We start from the raw sequence: 26,989 nt of genomic DNA, 5'->3' as shown, positions 1-26,989 counted from the left end.
TCCGGCGGCCATAGTTTTTTTTAGTGCACCGAATACCTTGGTCCAAAGTGGGCCAACTGGGGCTTGAGGAGTGGTCATGAACAACGTTTATCTGAGTCAGGAGAGGGTTAACAACACTGCTCAATTCTCATGCTTCATAACCGACTACCTGCTAACATAAGCATTTAATACAACTTCAGTTGAACTCCCTTTCAGACACCAGCGAGTGTCTAAAATAACTTCTGATCATAGGAGGAATCTGATCACTGTATGAGGCAGAAATGTACATGCGATGCTACTTATGCTTACCATAATAAATACACATGGTTATGGAAAATAACAGAGACTGATTCCATCTCTTTCCCTGCGACTTTGTTGATACCTGACTTCTGCAGTGCATCCGCATTTCATTAATTATACATACTTCTGTAAACTTGTATAGCTCATTACTCCTGTTTTCTGTCCGTGAGCTCCCTCTGTTGCTCTGGCTAAAAGGATATTAGTATAGAGATGGAAGATATCTCTCAAACGTCCTCAGATCGCTTCATTTTGTGGAAAATTAATAGCAATGCTCATTCTTTCTAAAGAAATGTGATGTAAATGTGTGATAATGTTTTTAAATGTGTAAGCCTTCAGACTTAAAACCCTTAATGGAGTTGGTTTGTGCATTTCTGTGGTCACAAGTAAATGGAAGCAGGTACAAGTATGTGTTCTCTCATTGTGAAATGATGATAAATACGATTTGATTCAGCATGTTGATGTGCACGCCTGACACAAATTAATAAATATCTCACTGTAAAACAATTTATAGTGTCAATCATTTAAGTAAAGACCAAATTCTACAATCTAGCAAGTTTCCAGGTTTTCCCCATGCTGGTGATATGGGTTTGTGTGACGACGTTCTATGGAGCTGTGTTAAGGGCGAGCTTTAGGGTAGTGCTGTGGGCCTACTGGCCCGACAGTGGAACTGCAGCTTGATATTGGCCGCTGTGGTCGTCTCCTTGAGGTCCCAGGCTATTGGCCCCTCCTGGCACATTGTTAGCCCTGGCTCGCACTGGCCTGACAGTGGGAAAAGCGGCTAATGTTGCACAAAGCAATTCACATTTTAAAACCAATCAAAAAATAAAATAGGCTGACATTAGGGCTGCACGATTAATCAAAATGAAACTGCACGATTTGCGCAGCTTGTCAGTGCAGCAGGGCTGATCGGTAGTAAATGCTTCTCCATCTGAAACCCAGAGGGCGCTCTCATGCAGAAACTTATAATATGACCCGCCGCAGAAGTAGACATAGACAACACTCTCATTCCAGGAAATCCCTATGGGCATCATACTATCACTGTAGCTGAATAAACAGAAGATTGAAATGCTTTGATTGATTTATTAAATGTTGTCTTTTGTTGGACAAGAGGTCCATAAATGCTTCTCATGTTTGGCAAGATGTTTGACGTGTGTTGCCTTTTCAAATGCACGTTATAAGCGACTCAAACTTGCAGTGCTTTCAGATGGAGCAGCATTTACTACGAATACAGAACCTAACAAGCTGTGCATAAAAAAATAATCGCAGCCTTTGCGATTTCATATTTAATCATGCAGCCCTAGCTGATATATTTGAGATGATAAATGATCTTTTGTTAATATTAATTTTATTAATAATACATAATAAAAATTGTGTAATTTCTTTATTCCAATTTTCTAAATCCAAATTGTAGAATAATAAAGAGTTACTTTTCAAATTAAGTTTTTTTTTTTTTTAAGATAAAATAAATAAATATACAGTATCAATTTTTTTACTGATATATAATTTCGGTAAATTCATATTAGTTATTGACTCAAAATATTAATATGTAGGTAAAAATATCAGTGCATTTATATTTTTAATGTTTAATTAGTGACTGAAAAAAAACTTTTTCCTTAGCACTGTTTTGCAAGTGTCTGTTCATCACAAAGTGTTTGGTGGAACAGACCTTGAAATGTTATTAAAATTTCCACCACCAGTTTATAAAGTTGCATTTATCAAAAATGTTATTAGGCAGTAAAGCAAAAATGTTCAAAAGCATCAACAAGAACACTTCCCTTTATAAGGAAGGATACGGTTAACCTGAGCCTACATTTTATGAGAAAACCCAATAGCTACCTGTCATAGATACACTATTATTCTGATTGCTGACTGTCTTCTGCTATTTCACAGATGATGTCATGTCTAATTCAAGGCCCTTCTGGTTAAAGCGAAGTTACAGAGAACCAAAGCCATGTCTAACTATGTAAACAGAGCTCTGTGGTGAAAGTAAGCATGAGGCAGGCAGTACTCCAGACATCCATTAGAGAATAATACGCACACGTGTTTTGCTTAATTGAAGACCTCACCAAATTCTTAAAGGATGTGGTCTACATGCAATATGAGCAAGTGTGTGTGTGGCCAGAACCGCAAACACAAGTATGCAAGCAGCTGACATGTCGGAAGTTTAATTTGAGTTCATTTCACAAACACAAATGGAAACACTTTGTTTGAGAAAAGCCACAAAGATTTTTTTTTTTAGCCACATTTTTTAGCTCTGTGATTTGATTCTACAGTATGTGTGATTGTGTGACTTTAGGGGTGGGGCTACCTGTAATAAGTTTAAACTATTCAAACTTTTTTTTTAAAAAAATGGAGAGTTAGGCCAAAAAAGAGTGGAAAGAGTGTTTGGGAAACCTGTTTGGAAGAAATGGTTTTACAAATTCCTTTCTAGTAATGCCAAAAATGCATGTTTAAAGGGATGATTCATCCAAAAAATTTAATCATTTACTTGTCCTCATGTCATTCCAAATCTGTATGATTGATTTTCTTGTGTATTTTACTTATTATTCTTTTTTAGTCCAATGTTGTTTGGATCCCAATGTTTTTCAGAATATTTTTTTCTGTTCCACTGCAGAAAGTCATACATGGGATGACATGATGGTGAGTAAATGATCACAGAATTTATTTTTGGTTTAAGTATCTCTAACAAATTACAGTGTTATTATTATTTTGTCAAGTATAAAAAGTAGTGCTCCTTACTATACTCTTATCAAAACATTGTGTGTTTTAATTTTACCCACCAGACATAATTGCTTTTTACTTTGGCTACAAAAACAAGTCTTCAAAGAAAAGAGGTGAACTTTAGATCACCATAACGGTTGTGGGAATCAGCATGACTTACAGTGTGTCTCAGCTCCACATGCTTTTATTTTCCCAGTTGTTACTGTTAATTTTAGAACTGGCATAAAGCGTGAGTAAAGTGGTCATGAAGAAAAATTGTCACACCATGATGATACCTGATCTGATAATCATTTTAACAGTGATGAGCTCAAGCTCACAGTCATGACATTCAGAAGTATAAACCACATGAAGTGAGACATTAGAAAAGCTTACGAAGAGAGACAGAGGGAACAGTCATGCTAACTTCAGAATCAAATTTCCTGTTGGGCAAGTGCTTCCTAAACACATTCGTAAACGCACTCACATTCACCCACCCACCAAGTGGGTTAGTTCAGTGTCGATGTTTGGCCATACGATAGCATGTGCGGATGTTACGGAGCTCTCAGAGAGGACGTGTTAATAGATGAGCCTCATTCTGTGAGCTGTGGAGAGGGATGGTTTTGGTGGTGTGTTAGGATCTTAATCAGGCCTTGGTGAAGTGCCTTGCGGGATTCTATTACTCCGTATGTGATGACACAACAGCAACCTTATGCTCACAGCATTTAAAAGAATTAAGTTTATCCAAGCTTCACTTGAACTTGCTCTTTACCACAATTTATTTGTAAAAGTGTACAGTGCAGTAATTTGTCATATTAAAGGGGTAACCACCAAAACTTACTTTTAAAAGGGAACATTCACATGTTGTAACACAACCTGTGTAAGCAATTTTCTCCTGTGGAACACAAAAGGAGGGTGGACTGAACGGTCTCTTTTTGTGTTCAATAGCACTATGAAATGACATGCAACGTCTTTGTTGTATTTAGTGAAAGATCATTATTGGTGGGAGGTACTTGTGAGTGTCAAGGAGGTTGGAGTGTGTTTTGTGACTGGTGTTGAAAAGGACGTATGTGTGTGATGGTCAATGTCATGGGGTTCAGTCATGCTGCCAATATCTTGCCTATTGATTTTGACCTTGACTGAAACCTTGATGTTTTTCTGCAGATTGCATGAGATGCTGTCATTAGTGAATGGATAACCAAAATACAAAATAAAAAGGTCTGATGCATTTACATGAATTTATACCATGTCTGTTTTGGCAAGCATAGGCCTAATCGGTGTAAGATTGTGAACAGAAACACTCTATGTATTGTAAAAAGAATTAAATATATTGGGGGGGAAAGGTTTGCCACTTAAATTATGCTAAATGGCCGACAGGAACCAAGCAATTCATTGAGTCAAAGCATCAAACTCCTGTGGTGAGTCTCCTTACAGAGCATCTGCACGGCAGATTGAAACATTCCAAATAAGTCGACGCTTTTGAAGCCAAATTATTTTTTAATGGTATGATAAATTCCCATGCTGCGTTCCCCTCACTTTTCTCTCCCCCCTCACTCTCCTTTTCTATCCTTTTCTGTGCTTCCCAACTGTAAACCTTAAAGCAATAAATATGAAAAGGCCAGAACTGGAATTTACAGCACCTGTAGTTACCGCCACAAACCCTTAATCATGAGCAGATGTAAGAGCAACTTAAAAGCAGGGGGGTAAAATCAGCACGCAAAGGGGGGAGAATGGTAAGCGTGGGGTACAGTTTCACCAGCCGGCTGCAGTCCGCTCCCGACATATGGGGGATTATAACACAGACAGCGCCTGAACAAGTCCCTTGGAATCAGAAACATTAGCACTTTATGTTGTTAAATGCTGTTACGGGCACTAGCGTAGATGTCTAGCATGAACTTTCTTGAGTGAAATAAATACGGACATCAAGGCCTTCTGCCAGACAACTGGGAAATATGAATTGAGTGAAATGTAGTGCTATTATGCCAAATTTCCAACGAGGGTTTGAAAGAGTTTTTATGTGCTCGACTGATTGCAGTGCTCGTTCTTGTATGCAGTTTCTGAACCCCAAACATATTACAACTTGATCAGAGTGGACTGCAAAAAGTAGTAGGCTAGAGCTTTGATTTGCTTTTCTAAATGTGCATTGTCAAATTAACCGTAAGTAAATTACATTTTTTGGGTGATCTATCCATGTTGCTCCAAACCTATGACTTCTGGGGAACATAGATATTCTGAAGAATGTCTCATTGTGTCTACATAATAAAAGTCAATGGGGTCTAACCTCATTGTCCTTCAAAATACCTTTCATTCCTTTCGAGTCTCCTTTGTGGTCAATTTTAGCATAAATAGTACATATGTATGACACAAATAATGCATCATAAAGCGTTTGAGGAATCTGTTTCTCTCTGTTTTTGTTTTTATTTATGCACATGCTGACGCATGCACTTGTGAATGGCTGTGCCGTCTTTGTTTCTACCGCTGCCAGGTTAATATTTAAACTTCAGGCTCAGTCAGAGGTCTAACATGTGAACAAGGCACAATGGTAGCACTGTGAGCCCTTATTTATTCATGCTCAGCTTCCTACCTTAATCAGTGTAGCGTTCTCCTCAGGAGAGAGAGAAGAGGGGGGGGAAAGAGAAGTGGGTCAAGGAAAAGTCATGTTTGAGGTAATGCACCCAAGGGGCCAGCCTCTGATCATTATATGACATTATTTAACCCAGAGATGAGGTCATCTCAAAGCACAGACACAGAACCTCTCTCAATCCCTACTAAGCCTAAATTTAAAAAATCCAACAAGGCGAGTTTTAGTGACAAGGCTGAGGTTCAGTATCTAATGACATCAAACACCACATGAAGTGCACAAATACAGTTTGATTGAACAATCATTACATAACTTTAGGTTTCCTGTCCCTTATATTTTGAATTAAGCTGTTTACCAGAAATTCCTCACATATTGTTTAACATTTTTTTCCCCGAGAAATGATGTCCGGATTGTTGGTTTATAATCACCCTGTTCTGTTTTAAGAGCTCATTCGTTAAACTCATTGTAAAACGCACCGTTCCTTGTTTAAGTATCAGTTATAATTTATGCTGCAAGCAATGCGGTCGTCTTACTTTTTTTAATGGAAAATCTTAACGAAGAACAGGCTTTTATGATTATTTGGTCTTATTGTGATTTACTGAAACGGCACAATGTAAAGTGGTTTGTTGGAGTTTTGAGGTGCAGAATTCAGTCAAATTGATAATACAAAAAGCAGTGTTGCTGTGCAAAATCCATTGGTTCTTTTTAATAATGAGGTAATATGCTTTGAATTGACCATGCCACCTCAGGAAATGTAATTTGAATAGGATTGACTGAACAAGTTTTTATGAATTGGATTTAAGTGCAGTCACACAATAGAGGGTTTTCCGATTTTTCAACAAAACAATTAGTTCATGTATATCAGATCATATACTGTATGTAAATGTGTCGCTCATATTCTCCACAGAGTTGGTAACTTGGTAAGTTAAATGTTAATGTAAATTAATAAATGTTGCATCCTGTTTGCCACCTTGAAATTAAAATTTATTTGGAATTAAAGTGTTGAATTGGATTGGTATTCTTAATTTAACTGTGAATGATGCAGAGCTGACTGAAGCCCATGAGGCTGATGATCCATGTCTTTTCCACTAAGAGACCAGCTACATCTGCTCCTGTTACATTAGCGTTTTGAGAACAGGAATGCACCTTTTCCCTCCTTCCAATAACTTCCAACAGCTTACAATCATAGGCCTCAACAATAGGGGGCCTGCCTTAACACCAGAAACCTAAGAGAATTATAAACATTAATACAGAGCTTGACAAGAAGCTGTCAGTCAGCTGGGCAAATGCTGCAACATGCTGAGGAAAGGCCCCTTCTTTCTCGTTTTTAAGGGACTTCAAAGACCTTGGCAGCTGTAGCCAACTCTGATCTGTTTATATAACTGAATCCATAAAGGGTTTAGGCTTGTGCTGCAAACAGATCTGAGGTGTTCAACACTGTTCCACGGGCCTCAGGCTTTTTTTTTGTTTGGATATCTTTCACACAAAATGCTTCTCAACTCCGGAGAGCATGAGCGATCTTGCTTTGCCTCCCTAACATTGACAAAGGTGTCTATTCTTAAAGCGGGCAATAGTTTGCGGGGCATTCCAGGTTTCTGCGTGTCGAGCGTCAATTTTGATATACTTTTTTTTTTTTTTGGGACGTGCACAAAAGTTTGTCTGTTTAAAAGTGACTTGTGTATTGTCTTTCACATCTCCTCCCCAGAGTGCATTTAATCACAACATGAGAAAGAGACATCAAAGCAGCCCCTGTCATGTTTACAGAGAGAAATTATATCAGTTGTCTCTTGTTTTTTCCACTCTAAATTTTTCCTCCTGCCTATTATAAACAAGTCACACAGAGTCTTAGTCAAACATATTGAGTTTTGATGATCTAAACAGTCTCCTCGCTCTCTCTCTCTCTCTCATTCTGCTCCTTCCTCTCTCTCTGTTCTGCTCCTTCCTTTAGTTATGGATGTCAGAGTGTTCGGGTTTCTATCTCTTGTGGTTGCTGATACACCTCAGAGCTGTTCCCCAGAACTTTCCAAAACCCCATTGGTTCAGTCATTACTCTTCCAGTGACTCCTGAAACATCATTCAGCATTAACTGCTGCTTGTGATGGGACCTGTCATCCGCACTGTGGAGGGATAAATAAGTCATTTGCCAATCCTTGTATATACAGCGGGGAGAACAAGTATTTGATACAGTACACTGCCGATTTTGCAGGTTTTCCTACTTACAAAGCATGTAGAGGTCTGTAATTCTTATCATAGGTACACTTTAACTGTGAGAGACGGAATCTGTATGATTTTAAAAATAATTAATTAGCATTTATTGCATGACATAAGTATTTGATCACCTACCAACCAGTAATAATTCTGGCTCTCACAGACCTGTTAGTTTTTCTTTAAGAAGCCCTCCTGTTCTCCACTCATTACCTGTATTAACTGCACCTGTTTGAATTCGTTACCTGTATAAAAGACACCTGTCCACACACTCAATCAAACAGGCTCCAACCTCTCCACAATGGCCAAGACCAGAGAGCTGTGTAAGGACATCAGGGATAAAATTGTAGACCTGCACAGAGCTGTGATGGGCTACAGGACAACAGGCAAGCAGCTTGTAAGAATTAATGGAGAAGGAGGAAGCGAAAGGAAAACGACTATATCAAGAGAGAAGAAAAAACAACGCCAGGCAGCGCTATTTAGAGAAACTGCTTGTCAATAAACTGACAGCAGTGACAAAAAAAAGCAACACATTTTAGCGCCAGATCGCCTTTTATTTAACACAAACGAACTAAATCAATACTCTGCTAGTCAACTACAGTTGTTTAATTTGTTATAGATATATCTGACTGGACCACGAAATGTTTCAAAAAGTCACTATTTTCAATGACGTATGACTCGCATTGACTGAATGTACGATCTGTCCGCTTACGCGGCAGGTGCAAATGCATGTATCAGATTCATATCAGATTTATTTCCACACTTGAATGATGCCAGAAACCTCAAGTATGACTGAGCTTACGACTTTTACAGGTTTGTGGGTTTGTAAGTCTTGCACCCAGCCGCAGCAGACTTGTTCATAGGCTTCTAATGACTGAAAGCTTCTAAACTCTTGCATCTTCTAGGCACTGATACCATAAACCAGGTAACGTTAATTATGTCAGGGTGTGTGAAAGGTGGTAGTGCTTCTGGGTCTTTCGTCCATTCTGTAGCTGGCAGGTCGTACGGGTCCATGTTGTTGATGTCAAGCAGTTTCTCTAAATAGCGCTGCCTGCCGTTGTTTTTTCTTCTCTCTTGATGGTCACTTTCCTTTCGCTTCCTTCTCCATTTATTCCCAAAAAACTGTGCCGTATCGCAAAATGCAAAAAAATATCAAGCTGCTCTCTCTCTCTCTGCCGCTATTTCTCTCGGTCTCACTGTTGAAGAAACCATGACAACGGATAGCGTATCCTGCAAAGATGGCTGCGCCTTCCCGAAATGCAACGCAGAGTGAAACGTGTGACGTCACATTCACATTCTCTATTATTAGAGAATAGAAGAAGTTCAAGATGGTCAATCTCCCTCGGTCTGGGGCACCATACAAGATCTCACCTCCTGGGGCATCAATGATCATGAGGAAGGTGAGGGATCAGCCCTGAACTACACGGCAGGACCTGGTCAATGACCTGAAGAGAGCTGGGACCACAGTCTCAAAGAAAACCATTAGTAACACACTACGCTGTCCAAGCCCGTCTGAAGTTTGCCAATGACCATCTGGATGATCCAGAGGAGGAATGGGAGAAGGTCATGTGGTCTGATAAGACAAAAATAAAGCTTTTTGGTCTAAACTCCACTCGCCGTGTTTGGAGGAAGGAGGAGGAGTACAACCCCAAGAACACCATCCCAACCGTGAAGCTTGGAGGTGGAAACATCATTCTTTGGGGATGCTTTTTTGCAAAGGGGACAGGACGACTGCACCGTATTGAGGGGAGGGTGAATGGGGCCATGTATCGTGAGATCTTGGCCAACAACCTCCTTCCCTCAGTGAGAGAATTGAAGATGGGTCGTGTCTGGGTCTTCCAGCATGACAACGACCCGAAACACAGCCAGGGCAACTAAGGAGTGGCTCCGTAAGAAGCATCTCAAGGTCCTGGAGTGGTCTCCCAAATAGAAAATCTTTGGAGGGAGCTGAAAGTCCGTATTACCCAGCGACCGCCCCGAAACCTGAAGGATCTGGAGAAGGTCTGTATGGAGGAGTGGGCCAAAATCCCAGCTGCAGTGTGTGCAAACTTGGTCAAGAACTACAGGAAACGTATGACCTCTGTAATTGCAAACAAAGGTTTCTGTACCAAATAATAAGTTCTACTTTTCTGATGTATCAAATACTTATGTCATGCTATAAAATGCAAATTAATCATTAAATTAAAAATCGTTCAATGTGATTTTCTGGATTTTTGTTTTAGATTCTGTCACTCACAGTGGAAGAGTACCTATGATAAAAATGACAGTCTTCTACATGCTTTGTAAGTGGGAAAACCTGCAAAATCGGCAGTGTATCAATTACTTGTTCTCCCCACTGTACATGCATACAACATACTTGAAAGGAAGCAATGACCTTTGATAGTTTCTCATTCGTTATGTATTGATACCTGGAAATACAGCATAGAAAAGTGCTGGGGTTTTTTGTCTTCCTTTTGAAGGTGAATAGTTCTGGTGTTGCTGATTAATTCAGACAGGGAAGAGCGTTTCAGATCTTGTATCATCACCGTAACGGATCAGGATACCTATTGACACTGGCTTTGCCACACAACTTGATGGAGCCGTGTGTGTGTTCGAGGATTGGAGTGTGAAAGAAAATCTATGTGCATTTCCCCTGGGTGGGCTCTGAATGTGACATGCCTGTAAAACCAGCACTGGTTTTGCATTTCAACAGCTGTCTGTTTGCATCAAACATTATTTTCTGGACCTAGTACAACAACAGGATAAGAGAGATTTCAATCCACTTTCAGAATTCAATAACATTTTATTGGACGGAAAGCAAGCATCCCTTTCTAAGGATCATTTCTACCTATTTTGAAACAAATATTTTCAGGCTGGTTCTTTATTAGTTATTTTTGCTGTGATGTAACTGTTGTGAAATGTTGGCGAAAGTGCATCAGCACATGTAGAAATACTTGTAAGCTTTTCTTACCCCACTTAACCCTGGCTTTAACGTCCTTTTAAAACTCTGGTACAGACTGTTTTTTACTCTAGTAATTCTCACTACTTTTGACCCTGGAATGTGAAATCTGAATGTTAAGATTATACACTGTGAAACACGTTGATGTTAAATTTAATGGGCAACCAATCATCTTATTCATTCACTTTTGTACATTCACACAACTTTTAAGAGTTTGTGTCTGTCGGGAAATATTGTGTCTGCAAACGACCAGACTTAACAAGTGCAGATATGCATGGCGGCATTTGCACTGATGGGTAAGTGGTTTTTAGAACCGATTGTGTGCTGCTTGTACTTGTCCAATCAATGCGTTTAACCTCATAAATATGTAAATAAGCAAATTAACTCCGCATTCACAAATGCAGAATGTGGCATTGAATCTTGACTATAGGATTAATTACGGTAAATAATACCACTAATACGATAAATTAGTGGTGTTTTAAGTGAAAAGCATGTTGGAAGTCACCATTGTGTTCTACGAGCTCATTTTCATTCCCTGGCAAAAAAAGTTTATTTGTGCTGTATTATGGATGCCATTATAGTTTTGTTTCCCCCCTTTAGGGAGGAACAACTCTGTAAATCTTGTCATAACAGTAGCAAGTGAATCGGTGTGTAATCATTTTTTTAGATTTAAACACCACTAAAATTTTGGCATACCTCTGTTGTCCTGCAAAATCAGAATCACTGAGCTCAAAAGTATTTCAAACTTGTTTTCTTCTTCACCTTGCATTTCTCTGTACTGTTAAACTATCAGAGCTCTAAGAACTACAATTGATTGTAGCAGAACAACCTTCACAAGTTTCCAATGTTTTTCAACCCAGCTTTAATTCTTATCTTACTGTTACAACTAGGAATGCCATTTCCAGCTGTCATGTCACTATAAATAACACTTTATAGCTACTGATTCATCTTTCTTATCTGGATGTATAATTGAAAAATATTATGGTGAAGCAACATCAAAGCACAATATTGCTTTGATACACGGATGTTCATTAAGCGTATGCTGTGTTGGCAAATAGTAGAACATCATTCTACTGGTTTTATGGTGTTGATATTGCATAATCATTTCCATAGTTTCTCTTTTATCACTCCCATAATGTGATTTATCAGGTTTGCAGTCAATCAATGCTCAATAAAAACAGAAGTTTGCTTCATCCTTGCTTTGTGTGATCAATTATTTAGTATTCACACAGTGCACCGCATAATCCATATTATTTGTGATGCATTAGAAGCTAAATCCAGTTTGATGTTCATTTGCATTTAAGAGAAAAAGAAAAGTACTATTCACAAATGACTGTATGACATGTTCTTTCTCTGCTCTGAGTTATGCAGGTTCAAAAATTTACTAATACACCTTTCTTTTCTCTTCTGAAGGAGTGCATGAGTCTCAACACGAGAAGGTCCTCAGTGTTACTGTGGATGGAATCATTCAAAGTCCTGAATTCCCCAACACATATCCCCGGAATACAGTTATAGTGTGGCGGCTGGTGGCAGTCACAGAAAGTTCCAGGATCCAGCTGACCTTTGATCCGCGCTTTGGCCTGGAGGACGCAGAGGACGGCATTTGCAAGTAAGAGACTCTGACCCTTTGGTCACTTGCTAGACCTCACATGCACAATTAGAGAGAGACAATATAATCTTAACATGGAGAAAGCATAGAAGGGAATAAAAAATAAAATAAAAAGAACTATAGACTTACTGTTGAAAATGAGTAAATCATTGAGTAGACATTACAAAAACCATAATTTGTTGTTATGTTCCATATCTTTGAAGAGCAATATTGTGTATTAATTATTAATGAAGGTGGTTGTTCAATTGAGAGAAGTTTTTTATTGATATTTATTAAATATTTATGCATTCTGCTTTTTGTTTTTTGTTTTTATTTGTGATCTTGTTTTTGACTAAATTCATTAGACAGGGATTTTGTTAATCATTATGTCTCTTATGGACTCAGCACTTAAATTTAATTTTAGATTTTAAAATACTTTCTGTGGTACCTGACAAATTAAACAGATTTTTTTTTTAAATGGTTCTTTAGGGCTGTGACAGTCTAGGACAAGCCAAAGCTGGCAGTTGATTTAAACAGGCGGGTTTCAATATAGCATCAAGGCTAGACCGAAACTGTAGAGAGGAGGTGATTTAGAAGATTTGAGAGCTTGAAAAATTCCCAAGCGTTTCCTTTCATGCGACAAATCAGCACTACTAAACAAGCAGCATCAGGCATCCATTGCACTCTCTTGACAGGGTCAGATGTAAGATAAAGCACCCATATACAATGAAGCAGTATAAGTGTATGTGGGCTTGGAGGGGGGGAGGGGGTAGGGGGGATTACAGTGGAGATGTATGTGCTTGTTGTGACCACGTCCATTTGTTAAGATTTAGAGTCGAAAGGAGGCCATTTAGGAGATTGGCTGTGCTGCAAGAAGGCTGATGAATAATGAAAAGCCCACCCCTAAAGTGATTATGTTCTGTTATATATTTATTTTCTCCATGACTGATACAGTGACATAAAGAACAGCCCTTTCTGCTTTGTGCATATTTAGTTCCAAGTCTCCTATGTAACTCCATAGCATCTGTTTGAGATTCTGGAGGCGCATACTAAACCAGACGTACACTCACATACAGCTCAGCCAGCCAATCCACATTAAAGACCCTTTCAATTATAGGCTAGCTTTCCTTCCTTCCTTCCAGGCCTCTGTCCATGCCTCTGTTTTGCTTTATGGTGCAATCGATTGTAGACGTGCACATCTGTGCATTTTTAGTTCCCAGAATCTCAATGATGACCTTCTCATAGCTGCTGGTTTCATGTGGAAAAAATGCTTGTAGGCCTCTGCCAGTTATTGATAAAAAACAATGTTTTTTTTTTCTAGCATTATATCCTCTTGACTTGTGGACACAACCTGTGAAAGGTTCCTCATTGTCTGCAAGCCTCATGTGAAGTGATTTGTGACCGTGCTCTTGTACTTAAACAAGTAAATAGGTGTAGTTTTATTTTTTGTTAATGATCAATTAGATAATGTGTTTTCATACACTCTTATCAGCTAATTGTCTCGGGTTACAGATGTAACCTTGTTTCCCTGAGAAGGGGAACGAGACAGTGCATCCTAGGACGCTGGGGCACTAAAGAATGAGAAATAGCCATACCATTCTCAAATCCCTCGGCAAGCTCCATCTGAGAGCCCCATGATCTCCGTCTCCTGCCCGTCTTATTTGCAGCAGGTCCTGATCCACGTGGGCACAGATGATTATCCCAATTCCCTTGAAAAAAGGGACAAATGAGAGTGGAGTTTCTTCATAGAGAAACTCTCACAATGCTCGCATTCATCCCCCTCGAGGACTGAGCGATGCTCCTCGCCCGATCATATCACGCACAGGTCGTGTGTATCATCAGGTATCAGATAGAGCTGACACATATGTACGCACTTCCTGAAAGCTTTAGCTGACATTACTGCCTTCGACACGTCACAAACAAACAGCTCTTGAAGACCAGAAAAAATTGGGGACATTCCCCATTAGCGTCCTAAGACACAGTGCGAGTTCCCATTCAAAAGGGACCTCTGGAGTCTTGCCAGCTGCGTGTATATCCAGTGTCTTCATGTTAACGGCACATTAACACTGTTTCGGTTAATGGACCCCTTAGTCCTCTTTTAGAAGTCTTATTGATCTATTGAAGATGTCCTGATTTATTGATCTTATTAGATCTTAGTTTTATATCTTATATAAATTCAACAAACTGCCAATCGCAACCCATTTTACATGTGACACTTTTTTTATATAATATATATTCAATGTGAAGGAATGTATTTTCGCCTTCAGGAATTGGTTGGATGGTAAAACGTGGGTGTAACATAGAAGAATGGTGTAAGATCGAATATACTCTTCTATCCCTATAGCTTTTTGCCTATTGGTTAAAATTCTCCAATAGCATGTGTGAGATGTCAGCAGGAAAGAGAAGTTATTTTACATGGATTAAGTATTCGCAATAAGACCAGGAATGTGTATGAAGTAAACAGTATCCATAGATTATTATTTTTTTTTTTTCATATTGACTTTAAATTATAAATATGCTTTATTCCCTGCTAATAGACATATCACACCGATAGGTGAACAAAACAGAACCCTTTCCTACTTTCCCACATTGATGCTATGAATTTGTGCCTGCTTGTCCACTTTCTTTAAATCAGTAGCTGTGGCCTTGAGGAACGTGTAGGGTTGGAGTTGGATTTTTGCCGTGAGTCAAAGTGTATTTGACCTGGAAAGACTTTGTGTGTGTGTGTTAGTCATCTGTGTTTATATGTTTTACAATATATATACCTACCTACCAGGCATGCAGTGACTTGGTCTATATGATTGCACCAGCAATAAATTATTAAAGTCATTATTGAACAAGTGATGGCACATACACATACATAGTCACCAAAGGCACTCCAAAACAAAACAAAAACACACACAACCACATTCACCATGCACTGTCATTGATGTCCTCTGTTACTGCTTTTCAATATATGGTTGCTATAAATATTTTAAAGGCATTAATACACATTGGTATGATGATCTAATGCCAGTTAATGAAGAAAAAAAGCCCCTTCTGTTTGGATCGAATCAAAGCATCTGGGCTGGAATAAACTGTAATAAAGCTGCATGCTGAATCCTATCACGCTGCCTCTAGCAAAGCCCAGCCCAGAGCCGACAGGCCACCACAGACCGCTCTCATCATCCTGTGTGTTTGTTCAGACCGATACGAAAACTGGGCCAGATTTTCTGTACTACTTAGGAAATTTTACAATGTTGGTTCTGTCTTTGATGACAAAGCTGAAGAGTGTTGAAAGGACACATAAGAAATAGGTTTGTCAACGCAACGATTAGGAATTTGAATTGTGATCAACAGTACCCTTTTTAATGTACAGGAATATTTGTCATTGAGGTTTATGTTGAATGATTCCTGTAAGAATAGTAAGAAACCTGAAAAAAAACTTTCCACAAATGTTCAACCTTTTGATAATAATCAGAAATGTTTCTTGAGCATCAAATGTTGTTGGAGGATCAAGTGATACTGAAGACTGGAGTAATGATGCTGAAAATTCAGCTTTGTCATCACAGGATCAAAGTAATTTTAATATTCAATTAAATATAAAATGTATAAAAGTAGAAAGTTATTCTACACCGTAATATTTAGCCGTATTACTGTTTGTACTGTAAATTTGATCAAATAAATGCAGCCTAAGAGCATAAGAGACTACTTTCAAAAACATAGTCTTACCGACCCTAAACTTTTGAACATTGTGTATCTTTATTAATATCTTTCACAATAATCTATAACACAACTTCCTTAATGTGATTACTTACTCATCCTCTCTGTTAATAAATTAAGGTAAAAGATGTTAAGCACAAATTGCTGTTTTGCTTTGTGACGAGCTATTAGCTGAAATCTCATTTTTCCTTGTTTCCATCCCAAACACCCAGTGCTTGTTTTCTGATGTCGTGCCATATTTTCTCAAATATATCTGCTGCTCTTCCATGCTTCTGTCCTACTTGAGCTTCTGTGGAGTAAATGTATGCATGTAAACCTGGTAATAGTGAAATCACAGTACATTATTGATGAGCCATCTGCCTAAATTGTCACTGGGAACGAGACGAACCCCTCTGCTTTATGGTCTTCTGAGGTAGAAAAGAATCATGGGCAGAGAAAACGTTGATAGTATGTTATATTCAGTAGCTAATGCTTGATATATGGACACCTGTTCATTGGATTTATTGTATTATATATTTATATACGATTGTGTGTCAGAAATGCAGGTGTCCGATGTCTGTTTAACCAGCAAGTGTTTGTTTTTTGTGCAATGGGTGATGACCTGTGTTGTTTTTATTGAATGTGGTTTGAAGCATTAGTGTCAGGCCGGGGAGAGAGCAAACAATGATTCCAGAAAGCCAAACGGTTGTGCTGGGACATTGAGAATAGGGAAAGTATTTCTGTCCAATCAAATTATTACTAACAGGCTTTGGCTGCGGCGACTGAAACCAGCCTTTATTGAACACTGCAGGAGCATTGAGGCCATGCAGGCAGGGATAACAACCTCAACGCTGCTGTTTTTTCTTTCCTTTATAAAAAAAAAAAATGCTCAGCCCATTGTGTTCAGGCCAAGTTGCATCCAAAGACTGTAATTTAGAGCCCAAAAGAGGGCAATGAGAGACATTAGGGGAGAATTCACTTAAGGTACACTGCCTTAGCATGTGGTACTTGCACAATCCAGTTCAACCAGGTGTGTGAGTATAAGTTATAGAGAGCGGTATATTGTACCCAATGCCGATTTGTTTTTTTATCACTATACACACACTTGCACGAGCCTGTCTGTGAATGTGTAGCCTTGTGTCCAATTTGTAAGTTTGCCTTCTGTAATTTTCAGTCCTTTTGGGGAAACAGCGATTTTGCGAACATCTTTGCATCATTAACATAATTCCGTTAGTGAACGGAGTGTTAACAGTTAATATACAGTTTAAATTAATGATGCTATTATTTCAGCAGGTGCTCTTCATTATTAGACAGACAGTTTCCCCCGGTGTGCCACTGTATTTGCTGAATGGGTGCTTTTGTACAGAGGGTACAGTACATGCATGAAAAGTTATTGTATAACCAGTCAAATCATACCGTTTTAGGAGTAATTATATATTTTTTTTATCATATGATTAGGTGTGATTTCCCCCGAAGTAGATGCAAAACAATCCTTCAGTTGCTTTGTTGCGATTTTGGATAGACGATTTTTTAGACGTCATAATAACTGATAGATTTAACTCTCATGTTCTCTGTGGACTGCAGTGCCATCAGGGTGATTGAGATAATACATTTAGCCATGCTTCGGTTTATAGCTTCTTCGGTTCATTGAATGCTTGTGAGAATGGATTTCTAGGTCACAGCTATTGTAGCTTATGAAAAGCCTAATCCGTTAGCATATTAGCTTGAGATCAAATACAGATAAATATAATTTATGAGCTTACATGTCTGTAGTCCTCATTTAATCTTATTCACTCTTCACTTTCTCCCAAGCTTTTCAGCACAATTTTTCTCTCAGTATCCTCTGTCTCTCTCTCTGTTTTTCCCCTCTACTTTTCCCATCTTTCCTCATTACCTTTGTTTAAATGCATGTGTAATAGTGTGTCTGTAAATAGCTTAGTTGGCATAGTTCCCTGTGTAGGCCTTCAAAGCATTAGACCTGTATTTAGATGCCTCACAGCCGTAAGCCTTCCCTCACACTCGATGATAATGGACAATGATGAATTTACTATATAGTTGTGACAGAGCAGTGTAAACCTCCCCTCAAATCATCTCTTGCTAGCAGTTTCCCCGCGTTCAGGCACGTTACAGAAGCTGCCTGGTGGCCAACAGGATTGACATGGTGCTGGATTTATTGCAGTGGCAATGAGGCACAGTTAGCTTCAGGTGAGCATCATCACATGCTTCTGGCAGGACTGACGTCACACCAGGGCTGTGTCCAAAAACTTCGGCAGCGGACTTGCTGCCTCACTGCCTTATCAGGCAATGACTTTGTAGGCAGCGTTTGCGCACAGTTACTATACAAAACTGATTTTAGACAGACTTCTGAGGCAGCTTAACTGTTTGATGATTCACAGCACAATAGAAAGAGCTTTGATGATAACAAAGTTAATATTTAATTAATACAATAGTAATTTCTCTCTAGAAATGACATCAGAAGTGGAAAACTTTGGTCAAAAACGGACATTTACACACAAACTGACCACCAACTGCATATTTTAGACACCATCATTGTTTTTTAGCTCAACTGTCTCAGAATGGAAAGCAGAGGATTGTGGGATATCAAAGGCAGTGAAGGATACATATACTGCTTTCAAAAATCGATCAGATGAAGGTATCTCGGGAGACAGGAAGTGAAGCTAACATTGGATTTGGACGTGCCTTGATGCCTACCAACCATGGAATGCATTCTCCGAAGGCAACACTTAAGTTTCCGGATGCAGCCCAGATCCTGTCGTGAGCCTGTACTTCTGATAGGAAGTAAAAAATACAAATAAAATAAAAAGTCATAACACCAACAGACACCCAAATGGCCCTTATCTTTTAACCTCTGTTGTGGCAAATAAATATTAAAGGGAAAAAAAATGTCCACACCTCCCTGTGCTGATTTGATAGACATATTGAGAATAATTCTACCTTGTTTTCATATACACTACTGTTCAAAGAATGTGGTGTCGGTCAAAATTGTTTTGTTGTTTTGTCTCTAATGCACACCAAGGCTGCATTTATTTGATCAGAAATACAGTAAAAATGGTCATATTGTAAAATAACTGAACTATTTAAAATGTGATTTATTCCTGTGATGATTCCTGTCATCATTACTCCAGCCTTCAGTATCACATGATCCTTCAGGAATCATTCTAATATGCATATTTGGTGCTCAAGAAAGATTAATTTATTAATATTATTATCAATGTTGAAAACGGTTGTGCTGCTTAATATCTTTGTGGAAACTGTAAAACTTGATGTGGAAAATTTGATGTAACTAATGTTACATGATGTACTAAATTAAAACTGAAATACAAATTCATTACTACACAGAAATTTTAATTAAAATGACAAAAACACAACAAAATTAAGGAACCTTGAACTACAATTAAAATGATAAACTAACAGTATCTCAAAAAGTATCATGGTCTCAATAATACTAAAATAACACTGATCCAGATGGATGTTAATACCAGGTGTAAACACGACCTGAATCCTAGTGATTCATTGATCTCTGTAGTAAATCAGTGTGTTTGCTGTTGTAGGTATGATTATGTGGAGGTGGAGGAGCCTGTTGGAGGGATAGTGTTGGGTCGTTGGTGTGGCTCACAGATGGTTCCAGGGCCCCAGATATCCAAGGGGAACCAGTTCCTGATCCGCTTCGTCTCTGATGAATACTTTCCCTCAGACCCGGGATTCTGCATCCGTTACACTTTGCTTCAACAGGTAAGAACTCACTCGGTCACCTTGTTCTTCTTTGTGTAATGCTTATGCAACATTTATTGAGAGGGCCGGCTACGTTTTTGTTGAAAACATCGTTAATCCCTAATGGCCCTGTGCTAATTATCTCTACACCTGATTAACTTAAATACACAGTGTGCAAAGGATAATTAGGTGTTTATGAGAAATACAGTGAGCTTTGTTGAACAGAAATAAAATAATTGAAGAGAGATGTACTTGAGAAAAAAACTGGGGCCAAAAAATAAAAGGATCGTGAAAATAAAAACATTTTATTACAATGCATCTGTTGCTGTAATCACCATCCCCTTCCTCTTAAATGACCTGGCAACCTTAAATGGCCCTTACTAAGTTGGAAATTTCAAGTTCTAATCGTATTCCTACCTCAGAGACCTTCTCCTCAATGTTTCACTTTATGTGGTGGTGAAAACCACAGCGGGGCGTGCTACGGTGTTTTCCACCTTGGCCATGGTTCAGTTTCCTCCCTTTAATTTACACCCTGACAGGCGTCACACGGCACATTTGAAAAGGATTATTCCCCTGAAATGATTTAATAGACATGCTTGGCTTTGATGTGTGATGCCTGTCAAAGTTTTATGACTCCACTTTCCCTTGCATTTGTTTACTGAGCCTTCAGAGCATGTCTGAACGCTTTGCTACGTTGCGCGAAATTTGCTCCCATTGTATTCCAGTGAACAAAGGTGTTCTTTATCTCCTTTTGGTAGATAATGGCTGCATGAAATGTAATTATTGTAGTGTTGATAGTGGTAAGATAGGGCACCAAAATTAGACAGGACAAATGCGGCTGTGGATGATTAAAAGGCAAAGAAAAATTCATATGGCACTTCCATATGCCATTTCCTTCTGAACTCAAGGTGATTTTTCATTGAAAGTGCTGATGTGGATCTGCACGTGTTTTTCAGAACTGACCTGCTTTTCTGCTGTTTTGAGAGCCGAACGATGATTGAACTGAATAAGAATAATAGATCTCGTTTTCCGGCCTTCTCTGTGGTATAAACGTAATGTAGTTCATTTCTGGCTTCGATGCTGATGTCCTAACAATAGTGGATGTGTAATGGTGTGGCTTTAAAAATATCTTCTGAAAAATGGCACAAATCATTGCATGGAAATGGTACTTTTAGTTTTGCTATTTTTAGGGTTTTTCCCCCCTACATTACATTTTATTTTGGCCTTTAGATATCAAATTAGGTATGTTTATATGTAAAATGTTGTGTAAATGTGGTGTTTTTCTTTGAGCAATGCTCTGTTGCAGAGGAGGTGGAGTGTTATGGCTGGTTTCTGGACACAGAGCTCGCATCAGAGAAGGTGTGGCTGAATCGAGCTCTATTTATAGTGTTTGTGGAGGAGGATGTCAAGCTGGAACCTACAATTCCAACACTGACTCCTTCAGCCCTGACTCGCAGTGTGCACAGTTTTTGTTTTCTTGCTCACCAAACATTTGTATTCAGGAGCCTTGTGGACAGGAGTTGCATTTTGATTATTGTCTGTCTGTGTGCATCAAAGTGTTCGAAATGTTTTATTATCATAAAATCATTAAAAAAAAAGTGTGTGGCGGAAGATCTTTGACAAACCAAAAATAAGTAATTTGCACTTTAATGAAACTTTGTTTGGCAGATCATATAAATATTGCCATTTCAACATGACAATTATGTGAGCGTGTGTCTTGTGATACATTGTTTAATGCCAGGTAAATACAATTTCATGAAACTCCTTTTCTAGCTCTTAAATGCTTAAAAAAGCCTTTAGTCATTTATCTTCAGTGCTGTTAAAGTCAGCTTCCCTCTGGTAGCATGCCTTAATACCTAGTTTAATTTGCACATCATGCACCACCTGCTGTCAACTAAATTGTATAAAGACAGCAGTGGTATTAATGACACTTAAATTTAGTTGGAATCTTCCTTGGATTCCCTTACACAAAAGGCTGATTTGAGTAGCCTACGTCTCTATTTTGGTTATATTATACATCGCTGATTCTTGAGATAAGGAACAAAATATGTTTTAGAAGTTAGTTTGTATTATTTCATAATAAATTCTTATAAATTGATATATGTTGTATATTACTCAGCTGTAAGGGAATGGGTTTTCCTGTTTTTTTTCCCCAAAAATGCTTTAAAAAATCACTCCGTCAGACCCATTAAAAAGCATGCTATTTTAATTTGATCCATCCAACAGCAGTGTAAAGTCTTCAGTTATGTAATAATGGTTTTTAGTAAAGGAGCTAAACATATATAACCAATATTCTTAGAAAATCAGACATAATATTATTTAGTTCAGTTGATGTTTGAATATTTTTGTATATAATTTTTATATAATAATATTTTAACACTATAAATGGAGAAAATAATAAAATATTTTTCAAAATTGACAAAAACAGAGTTGACAGAAATGGACGGAGTTGACAAAGGTCCAACTGAAGTTACAACTGATTAACAAGACAACAAATTAAAACAATGAACTAATTTTTAAACTAACATTTAAAACAACAATCCTTCCAGTGGTTTGATTTTCTCCTTTTGGCGGTACAGTATATATACAGTCATGGCCAAAATTGTTGGCACCCCTGGTAAATATGATCAAAACTGGCTGTAAAAAATAAATCTGCATTGTTTATCCTTTTGATCTTTCATTCGAAAAATTGCCAAAATTCTAACCTTTCATTGAAGCAAGAGAATTGAAAGTGGGGCTAAATCACATTATGAAATAAATGTTTTTCTCCAAAACACGTTGGCCACAATTATTGGCACCCTTTTATTAAATACTTTTTGCAACCTCCTTTTGCCAAGATAACAGCTCTGAGTTTTCTCCTATAATGCCTGATGAGTTTGGAGAACACCTGACAAGAGATCAGAGACCATTCCTCCATACAGAATCTCTCCAGATCCTGCAGATTCCCAGATCCATGTTGGTGCTTCTTCTCTTCAGTTCAGCCCACTCATTTTCTATAGGGTTCAGGCCAGGGACTGGGATGGCCATTGCAGATCTTGGTTTTGTGCTCAGTGACCCATTTTTGTTTTGATTTTGATATTTGTTTTTGGATCACTGTCCTGTTGGAAGATCCAAACATGGCCCGTTATAAGATTTCTAGCCCCGGCTGTTAGGTTTCGATTTTTTATCTGTTGGTATTTGATCCAATCCATGATGCCATGTATCTGAACAAGATGTCCAGGACCTCTGGCAGAAAATTAGGCCCACAGCATTAAATATACAGCAGAGTATTTCATTTTACACATGGGGTACTTTTTTATCCCTGTGTGCACCAAACCCATCTTAAGTGTTTGCTGCCAAAAAAGCTATTTTTTTGGTTCCTCTGTCCATAGAACGTTTGAAAAGTACCTGACACAACTGGCACTTCAAACGGGACGGGTTCTATGGTCAGATGAAACAAAAAAATAGCTTTTTTGGCAGCAAACACTTAAGATGGGTTTGGTGCACACAGGGATAAAAAAGTACCCCATGTGTAAAATGAAATACTCTGCTGTATCTTTAATGCTGTGGGCCTAATTTTCTGCCAGAGGTCCTGGACATCTTGTTCAGATACATGACATCATGGATTGGATCAAATACCAACAGATAAAAAATAGAAACTGTTAAGTTGGAGTAATAAGGACTAAATCACAGACAGACGCGAGCAGTAGCTTAGCAGTTTCTTTTCTCGGAAAGTCCATGATTTGTAACTTGGTTCTCATACATCGACCATGGAGTAATTCAGATGGTGTAACACCTGTAGTAGCATGAGGAGTACTTCGATAGTCCATCAAGAATGTTTGAGTGAACGTCTTCCAAGGTTTTCCTTGAATCGAAGCAGTTTGTAAGCAGTCTTTAAGAACTCTGTTGAACCTCTCAACTTCTCCATTCGCACGTGGATAATAAACAGCAGATCTGAAATGTCTTATGTTTCTCTCTCTCAGAAACTCAGAAAACTCAGCCGAGATAAACTGAGGTCCATTGTCGGAGACCAACTCCTTTGGATTTCCTTCTCTAGTAAAAACAGTCATCAAGAACTGTTTAACAGTGGATGTGTCAACCCTGGACACAAAAGCGACTTCCGGCCATTTGCTGAAGTAATCCACAAGCGTTATTGCATATCTGCAGTCTGACGGTGCAGTTTCGAATGGTCCGACAATGTCAATGGAGACCTTTTCCCAAGCCGCAGAAGGCAATTCAACAGGGTTGAGAGGAGCATTATGTATCACAGCAGACTTGTCGTTTTGTTTACACGTCTGACAGTTGCGTATCAGTGCTTCTGTCTGGTTGTCCATCTTTGGCCACCAGTACAAATTCCTAAGTCTTTGCTTTGTACGAACCATACCTTGATGTGATTCATGTGCCAGTTCAATGAGTTTCTTCTGTAGTGACTCAGGTACCAAGAGACGGTATGTTCCTCTGACAATGCATCCATCCACTTCAGCGAGTTCATGTCGGACAGGGAAGTATCCCCGTAAGTCCGGATCAACATTTTTCATGTGTTTTGGCCAACGTGTCTGTTGGTATGTACGCAATTTAGCGAACACTGAGCAGTTGTTACATGCAGACTGGAATTCTTCCTTGGTGATTGCGCTGGAAGCAAATGAAATCATAGCAACGGCCTCAATGGTTTCCGCAAAGTCATGTTCATTGTTAGCAAGAGGCAATCTTGATAAACAATCAGCAACACTGTTCAATGGACCAGGTCTGTATTCAACATTGTAGTCAAACTCCATTAAGCGTGCAGACCATCTAGCAACACGTAACCCAGCTCTACTATTTCCTTTACTCGTGAGAAGAGTAGTAAGAGCTTGATGGTCAGTGCGTAGTAGGAATTTTCTTCCCCACAACCATGTACGCCATTTCTCCGCAGCCCAGACACATGACAGTGCTTCCTTCTCGACTATGGAATATTTTCGTTCAGCATCAGACAAGGAGCGTGAAGCAAACGCAATGGTTCGTTCTGTTCCTGTGCCATCCAGCTGAGTCAAAACAGCACCCACACCATAGTTTGAGGCGTCACAGGAGACGATTGTGCTGTGATTGGGGTTGAATAAGGAAAGAGCAGGACTATCCACTATTGCCTGTTTGACTCGAACAAAACTTTCTTGTGCTGCAGTAGTCCAGCGGAATTCACAGTCTTTACGAAGTAAGGCTCTCATTGGCTCAACCAGAGTAGCATAGGCAGGAACGAACTTACTGTACCAGGCACTAAGACCCAGAAACGACCGTAGTGTAGTTGCATCAGTAGGAGGAGGTGCATTTGTAATTGCCGTAACATGTGCATCATCTGCGTGCAGGCCATCATCTGAGAGTCTGTATCCAAGAAAGCTAAGTGTTGTCAAGTTGAACTTACACTTTTCTGTATTCAGTTTCAACCCAGCTTCACTAATCCTGTGCAGAACAGCTTTGAGATTGACACTGTGAATGGCTTCGGACGCACCATGGACAATCACATCGTCCAAGTAACACTGTACACCATCAAGACCTTTTAAGATCATGGTCATCATCCGTTGAAAAGCAGATGGTGCCGAACACAGTCCATATGGTACTCTACAAAACTGATATAGGCCTTCATGGGTAATGAAAGCAGTAAGTCCTCTACTCTCCTCGTGTAATTGTACTTGGTGGTATGCATTTTTTAAGTCAAGAGAAGAGAACATCACTGATCCATGCAACTCAGACAGTATATCTTCGATCAGTGGTAGGGGATGACTGTCTTGTACCACCGCCTTGTTGGGTTCTCGTAAATCAACACACATACGAATTGTGTTGTTTTTTCGTTTTGTGACCACGATAGGAGAAACCCACTCAGATGAATCAATCTTCTCAATTATACTATTCTCCTCTAGCATCTTGAGTTCGTCTGACACTGCTGCTCTCACTGATAAAGGTAAATGACGGAGTTTTTGTTGTACAGGCTTAACTCCAGAGCGGATCTTCACTTTGTGCGTGAAATTTTTAGCACATCCAAATCCAGCAGCAGTTGGTACGGCTACAACAGGACTATTTGCAGAAACAAATGAAGTGCTGGATGATTGAAGCATTGCACAGTGAGTAGCAGGTTCAATCAAGCGACCACCCTTAATCTCAATGTCCAGTGCTTTACATAAGTCACGTCCAATGAGAGGAGTTCCTGATTTGACGATGTTAAACTCACCAGCAACCGTCATTCCGTAATATGTCACGTTCAGTCTCAGGGAACCACACACCGGTATGTTTTCCTTTGAGTAAGTCAAAAGCTGCACTTTCGGTGGTGACAGAACACATGAGCTGAAGTATTCCTTGAATATGTGTTGCGGTAATATTGATGCACCAGAGCCTGTATCCACCATCATCCTAATGGTACAAGTCTGTGTAGGCGATGTGGGAGTAGCTATAGTAAAAGTACCCACTGGAGCTCCCTCATCTGTATGGCAATCATTTACACACAACACTGTCACTTCAGGCAAGCATACTTCATTAACCGACTGTGATGCTGTCTTGCACACCTTTGAGAAATGTCCAAATTTTCCACACGTTCTACATTTGCAGTCTTTAGCAGGACAGGACTTATCATTTGCAAGGTGGTTAGCAGACCCACAGCGGTAACACTGCTGCTGTCCCTTTATACGTTTATCCTCTTTCGACGTAATCCTTGTTTTATTTTTGTACCTTCGCGTTTTTTCTTGCCTCTGAATCGCTGCTATTTGTTTTGATTCCCCCTCAGTAATGACTTTGGCGTCTGCTACTGCCGCTTCAATTTGTCTTGCAATAGCCATCGTCTTTTCAAGGGTTAAATCTGGTTCTAGTAACAGTCGTTCACGGATTCGAGGCATGGACGTTTTTTCCACAATCTGATCACGGATCATTTCATGCTCAATATTGCCAAAAGCGCATGTTTTCACTAGCTCACGTAGCGCTGCAACGTAATGATCAGTGGACTCACCCACGGCTTGAGCGCGTTGTCTGAAGCGATATCTCTCTGAAACCACATTCAGCTTAGGAGAAAAAAACTGTTTCAGTGCTTGTAACGATCCGTCGTAGGTATCAGCGGTAAGAGGCAATGTATTGTAGATTCGTTGCCCTTCTGTTCCTAAACAGTGTATCAGCAGTGCTCTCTTTCTCTCGGCAGAAAACTCTTCTCCGCCGATTGCAAGCAAGTAGTTTAGAAATAACTTTTCCCAAGCATCAAAGGACAGTTTTGGTTCACCTGGACATTCCAGGAATGCTACTGGGGGTTGTAGAGAGAGCAGGGCCATCTTAACATCCTCGTCGCCACTTGTTAAGT

At 39.2% G+C, this 26,989-nt stretch overlaps 1 protein-coding gene across 2 annotated transcripts in view; it reads left to right on the top strand.

Moving 5' to 3' along the window:
- Nucleotides 1-26,989, top strand: part of pdgfc (platelet derived growth factor c) — a 51,888-nt gene that overhangs the window by 15,754 nt on the left and 9,145 nt on the right. For both annotated transcript variants that reach the window (XM_079630479.1, XM_079630480.1), the window contains 2 exons: nt 12,114-12,309; nt 19,542-19,722. In XM_079630479.1, the coding sequence (XP_079486605.1) occupies nt 12,114-12,309; nt 19,542-19,722 (377 nt within the window). The remainder of the gene's footprint in view (nt 1-12,113; nt 12,310-19,541; nt 19,723-26,989) is intronic.

This window comes from Phoxinus phoxinus, assembly GCF_949152265.1.
Source record: "Phoxinus phoxinus genome assembly, chromosome: 12".
In the NCBI taxonomy this organism is placed as follows: Eukaryota; Metazoa; Chordata; class Actinopteri; order Cypriniformes; family Leuciscidae; genus Phoxinus; species Phoxinus phoxinus.
Note: the sequence above shows the minus strand (reverse complement) of the source record. Positions and strands in the feature narration are given on the sequence as shown.